Below are 6,055 nucleotides of genomic sequence, written 5' to 3'. Positions count from 1 at the left end.
TCTCATGTTTTAAACAGGTACACATGACGCTGCTCCCTTGAGGAGACAAGATTCAATACATTCTTTTCAAGTGTTAACAATGATCAAGTACATGGTAATAAGTACGGCATTTTTCCCATGAGTAGTAAAGTAGCTGAAGTAAAATGTTTATACTGCACCTAATGACACACTGACAGTCTGTGCTTTGTTCATGTGTGCAATGTAAAGAAAAGATTTGTCAAACTTTAATGTGCAGAGTGCTGAGTATTAAAAGGAAACAAAATAGGTAAGCATTGCATAAGACAGGAAACATTAAATATAAAGCTTCTGATCTGGATGCAAGCTTTGTCAAGGTCTCTCTGCACATGACCATGTGTTCCACAGGTGATTTTGGCACCCAACTGATGCCAAACCAGGCTCAACAGACCATCTTGGTTGCATTTGCTCCAGTCATCAACTTGTGCTCTGCCTTGGGAAATTTGGCCATGGTTGAGTAAGTCCAGATGACCCCCCTGGAAATTTTCAGAGAGTTTATTGGTGCAAACCTTACCGCAGGAGCAGAGGCTTCGTGGAGTAACACATCAAAAATGGGCAGTACTTGGCAGTAAATCTCACCCCTGCCCAAGGAGGGTGTAACACCTGCACAGGGTGTTACGTTGGGTGGCCCGTGGCAAGGGGCAGTGGTGGCAAATTTGTCCTCTTCAGTTCCAGCTGTTTGGCCAAAAAGCAGGCTGTGGGACTGACTTCCAGCAAGGAAAGAGAATGGGTAGGCAAAGGTGAATGCCTCTATCCTAAACAATGAACAAACCCACCAAGGTTTGTCTGTTGGAGCTGCCTACTGACAAATACAATTGTGATTGAAACACTGTGCTTGTGGCAAGATGCTAAATAACACCATCCATTTAATAATACCAATCCATTCTAGTATAATAAAATACATCAGCTAAGGGATATTTTATGAAAATGTTTAATTCAACTGTTTCTTTGGAATGTAGTAGTCATAGTTTGGAAATTTAAGTTACAGTTCAGTTCTATGTGATTTTTTTATGCTACTCAGTGTCTGAGAATACAAATGTCATTTAAAGTTAAGGCTTCGCTGTTCATTTTGAAACAACAATTTACAAGTGTCATATTGTCATAGAAAATAAAAATTTCTGTAAAAAAAATTTGCACAAAGTTTTATGATGGTACAAAACATGAAGCAATAATATACCAGTAAAATGAAATCATTTTACTACAGAAGATTTTTATAGTTTTTCAATAAAGAAAAAAATATGTTATTTTACACTTTAAAAATTATGAAACAATCTAAAACAATATAAACTGAACATTTTGTAACACTGCCTTTACAAATTAATAACTTTATAAACATATAATTTTTTTAAATATATTTATCAGTGCAAGATACTTTTCAATGTAAAGTTGCAGTATCATTTTTCCTTTATTGAAGGGCAACTTTAATTCTATTACCTTCAGAGAAATCAAATCTTCAGTGCTAGATCCTCATTATCATAGTAATGTCTGAAGACCACAAAGGAGATAAATTTTTTTTAGGTTCACTATTCTCTGTATGTTAAAAGAAGGAAAAAACCTACCAAATACCAGCTTTTCTGTTCAAATAGATCAAGACACAGAGCTGGTCTGGAATCTATTGAAATCAGTGGGAATATTTCAAAAGGTTTTGCATTTGGGCTCCTCAATGGGATTTTCTCTTCAAGGCAATATAAGCATGTAACTCTTCGTCAAGTTAGTGGACTAGAAGGTTTTCAGCTAAGGAGAATAGACCCTTAATTCCTGACTCACACAGTGGTGGTCTGCTGAAAATAGTTTTGAAAAATCCTTTTCTTCTTTGGGTTAATTAACTAGCTGCTGCAATGCCATTATGGTCAAATTACAGTGTTAGAAACCAATGAAAATTCTACCTCTGACAAATTCTACCTCTGAGTCTGTCGCTTGGGACATCTCATGGACTAACTTTTAGGCAAAACTGTCAGGCCTTAGGTGCACTGTCTCACCCTTTGGGGGACCCAAAGTTGAGAGTCTGGGGAGGTAGCTCTTCCATCAATCTAAGGTTTGATGACCTGAAGTGGGTGTTTGGGTTTTCAGGATAGTCATTGCCTTTACCACTCCTCTGAAGTAGCAACTTTTCATGCTTTTTTTCTATTGGGTCTTCCTTTAAAATATTTTTTACTTCAAACGTCATTTTCACCTACTGTCTCCCTCCCTTTTCTTCCATTTCTGGGTTACTCGTGGATTTTCTACATATTTTTCTATTTTATAGTTCATACTGGTGAAATTATACACTTCAAAGCATTTGGTGTATAGACAGGGGTGGATTCTTTTGCTCCGAGTAATTCAAGGCTGAATTAGCCCTTCTTTAATCCTAATCCTGGACAGGATATTTTATTGCTCTTCTACAAAAGCAATTTTGGAAAAAGACTAACTCAGTCCCAATCACTTCCCTGACTCTACTCAGGAATTTCAATGAGGAAAATCATGAGTTCAGCACTTGGCAGGATGTTCCTTTCCCCATGTTTGCACTGGTTTTCTCTGCTGGTTGGTGGGTACCCAGGGGAGGCTGATGCTGCCCCCCATTTATGGCTGCGCTGTGTGCAGGTCACTGCAGAAACCCAGGGGCTCCCCTTGCACCTGCAGGAGGGGAGTGACCCCTCTGCTCTCTCACTGCCTTGTAAGACCCCTGTGGGAAACATGCTCTTGTTTCTTTTTACCCTGTTGGACCAGCTGCATAGGCTGTTGAATATTATTTGACCAATAGTATTTGCCTTAAAATATTTAAAAAATTCCCCATCATTGTCAAGCACATTCTCCCGACGGCTTAGAGTACTCAGTTCACTGCATTGGTCACTGCCTGCACTTGTGGTCAAACAGAAACCTCCTGGTATGAAATGCCAATTGGATATAACATGATGGTAAGAACATACCCTACATACATTGTGGGATTTCATTCTGCCCTCAGTACATACTCCTAAGCCCAATTAGCATTGATTAGCATGAAAATACATGGTTACGGAGAGAGCAGAACTAAGAGTTCAGGTAGGGGCAAGAGGAGGAAAGTTTCTTGTTTTAAAGGCAATCTTTTCTGTGAGGGAAGCATTTTCCCCAGTGTAATTAACAGGCAAGCTGTTCAGGATAAAAGACATGTTTCATGACATCAGGAAAAAAGATACTGTCACTTTATGCTGTTAAGAAGAAACCCAAAGTTCGACTTTGGAGGATAAAGTTAAGAATTTTCCCTTATTTTTTTAACACAAACTCTAATAAAATCCTTTGCCATTACCAGCAAGTTAAAGCTGAAGTTTTCTTTCCTTGGCAATGGCAAATGCTTATGAAACCTACTCAGAGAGACAAAGAGAGAGGGAAAGAGAAGAGAAAGGGAGAGAGATTTTACATTTGAAAATACATTCTATATGAAAGAACAATAAAAGGGGATATTGCAGCTTTATACAAAAGGGTCAAGAGACATGAAGTTGAAATACAGAAAGCAGAACAATCAAGCCAGGTTGTCAAATCTGATTAGCCCTTGCCTTGGCTGAGGCTGTTTTCTTACACTAAAATATACTTTTCTTTTAGTCAGTGAGCCATCAGAATATGATTAAAGACAAGGGCGTAACTGCAGAGAAGCTGTAGTTAATGTTAACACAATGAGAAGCAGTACAAACAAAAAGGCACTTGAGAGGACATACACTAGCCAGTGCCAAGGACTTTTTTTGTTTAGTTTTTAGGCAGTACACTTGGTTACCAGTTGTGTCTGATGATGGCACGTACTCTTTTATGGAGTTCACAAGCACAAAATTCAGTACAACACTGAAAAACATCAATAAAATTTGACAGTATTGCTTCGTAAACAGAGCTGACACGCTATATCGGTACTGATGCAGCAGTACTTTCAAAAACATCCTAACCCTTCTTTGCCTATGCACAACACGAGCAATTATACACAAATACAGGTGCAGAAGTCCACTAAATTGCTGTTACTCCAATATTTTCTGGGCACTGAGCTACAGACAGCATGTCCATCCAAAGGACCCCACTGAATACATTTTGTGACAGCATCTTGGATTTTGCACAGTAAAAACAAAATTATCCATTAACGGAAAACAAAAGAGAGGGAGAGAAAGAAAGACAAAATGAATTATAAGTCAATCATACTTGGTCTCAACACCAGCATTCGATTATTTCAAATAAAACCAACAGAAGAAGCAGACTGTACATGATTCAGGTTGTTAACACAGATTGTTGTCCATGTTCATCGGTTACACACTCATTGAAGCTCCTGAGAAAAGCTTGGCTCAGTGTCATCAATGCACTTTTCAGCCTGTACAGTAAGAGATCAACAGTTCCCCAGCACGACCGAGCTATGTCCTTCCATCCCGATTCTCTGACGTCTCCAGTTGCTTTACGCCTTCATGCTTCTGAGTATGAATTCTGTGTGTTTAGTTTATCTTTTTTCAGTTTTACACCATCGACCAGTTCAAAGTTATAATTCTCCAGTGCAGACAAGTTCCTCTCCGACATCCCATTGTGCCAACAGGCACAGTACAGCACAACTCCACAGATGGCTCCTAAAAGCACCCCGAGTGCACTCATGGCTATGATGGTAATGAGGATTGGATCTAGGGTCTTCAGGACATTGCCTGGCTTCCTGGAGATGTTGTCATCATAGTCTTCACCTGTGCTACGGTACGGAGGTGTAAACCCTGAAATTGAATAAAGAATTGCAAAATTTTCAGAACTGATCCTAGTGAGAACTTTGTTTAATGAATTGGAAATTTTGAGAAGACCATTGATTTTATTAACATAAGTTTTTTACATAATTTTAAAACCTAGCTTCTGCAAGGTGGTCATAAATAACTGAAGACTGTAACGTGGCCCAAATAGCTGTGGATTTTTTCCAGACTGTTCTCCAATCTTTAAATCTCCTGCCTGTTAGTAGAGCTGTGGTTCTGCCTTGCATTAAGTGGGAGTCTTGGGAGTGAATAAGGAGGTCTTTTAATTATGTTTTGCCATGTTGCAGTATATAGCTCAAAAATGTTAATCAAATCCTACTCAGCTCAGTGTGAGAGGTTAGAGCCTTAGACATTGGTTGGGAATATCCAGCCATTTCATTTCTACTTCAATGACTTTAGGATTGGATCTTGAAGTGCAAATAGTGGCAGAACTGAGACAAAAGAGCACTCTGCCCTCTTGTGTAAAATATTCACTGGGTATCAGAATGTTTTCTCTCAACTTCTTTAGTTTATGAAAATGATCCAAAAGCAGCAAACCCTGTAACTGTTGCTGGAAAAGCCAAAAAGTCTTTTTGAACAAACCCACTCTCTTTCACTGAAATCAATTATAGCAATCCTGTTGACTGTAACAGAAAAAAATTAAGCTCATTGCCTGAAAAATGCAAATATATTTTATTATTGGAACAATATGACAATTATGATCCACTTAATGATCCATTTACCGTTATCATCATTGGAAATGATAATGCTTTGCTAGACTGGTCATAAAATGGCATTTTCAGCCAGGTCTGTGAAACATTTAACCTGAAGAGTTTTGAGCCTAGTTACTGAGGCATAATGCAAGTCATAAATTGTAAGATATAATGATAGTGCTTTCTTCAGCAGTGGACAAACCTTCTAGGTAACAAAATATTGGGGGCTATAATGTGCTTGCACATATATGAATATAATTAACAAATTAGCTATATGAAATTTGAAATGTTTGGGATAGGACAAAATAATAAAAAGGGCATAAGTCCATATGACATGGAAGAATAAAACTATTACAACCTTCAAATAAATGTAAGTCTTCTTATCATCTCATCCAGAAAAATCATAACACCTTAATACAGTATGCAGTTAGAGAACAAATCTATAAATAAATAAATAGAATGCAAAAATTCACATTAAAATACACATTAAAATTCATTCCCTTTTAAGAAATAACACAAATTTTACCTGTTTGATTACTTTCTGGGTCTTCTTCTTCATCTATTTCATTCTCCACATCAGTTGATTCTAATGAAGCAAAAGAATTGACATTGATTATTAGGGTTACAAACACTGAT

At 37.7% G+C, this 6,055-nt stretch overlaps 1 protein-coding gene across 1 annotated transcript in view; it reads right to left on the bottom strand.

The window, feature by feature from the left end:
* Positions 1–930: 930 nt before the first annotated feature.
* The window catches only part of NRP1 (neuropilin 1), a 113,537-nt gene continuing 108,412 nt past the window's right edge, over positions 931–6,055 (bottom strand). Inside the window, 3 exon segments of the mRNA XM_041486622.1 lie at positions 931–4,437; positions 4,440–4,697; positions 5,946–6,005. Of these exon segments, the coding sequence (XP_041342556.1) occupies positions 4,397–4,437; positions 4,440–4,697; positions 5,946–6,005 (359 nt within the window). The 3' untranslated portion in view covers positions 931–4,396.

This window comes from Pyrgilauda ruficollis, unplaced genomic scaffold (genome assembly GCF_017590135.1).
Source record: "Pyrgilauda ruficollis isolate IOZ18807 unplaced genomic scaffold, ASM1759013v1 scaffold12, whole genome shotgun sequence".
Lineage (NCBI taxonomy): Eukaryota > Metazoa > Chordata > Aves > Passeriformes > Passeridae > Pyrgilauda > Pyrgilauda ruficollis.
Note: the sequence above shows the minus strand (reverse complement) of the source record. Positions and strands in the feature narration are given on the sequence as shown.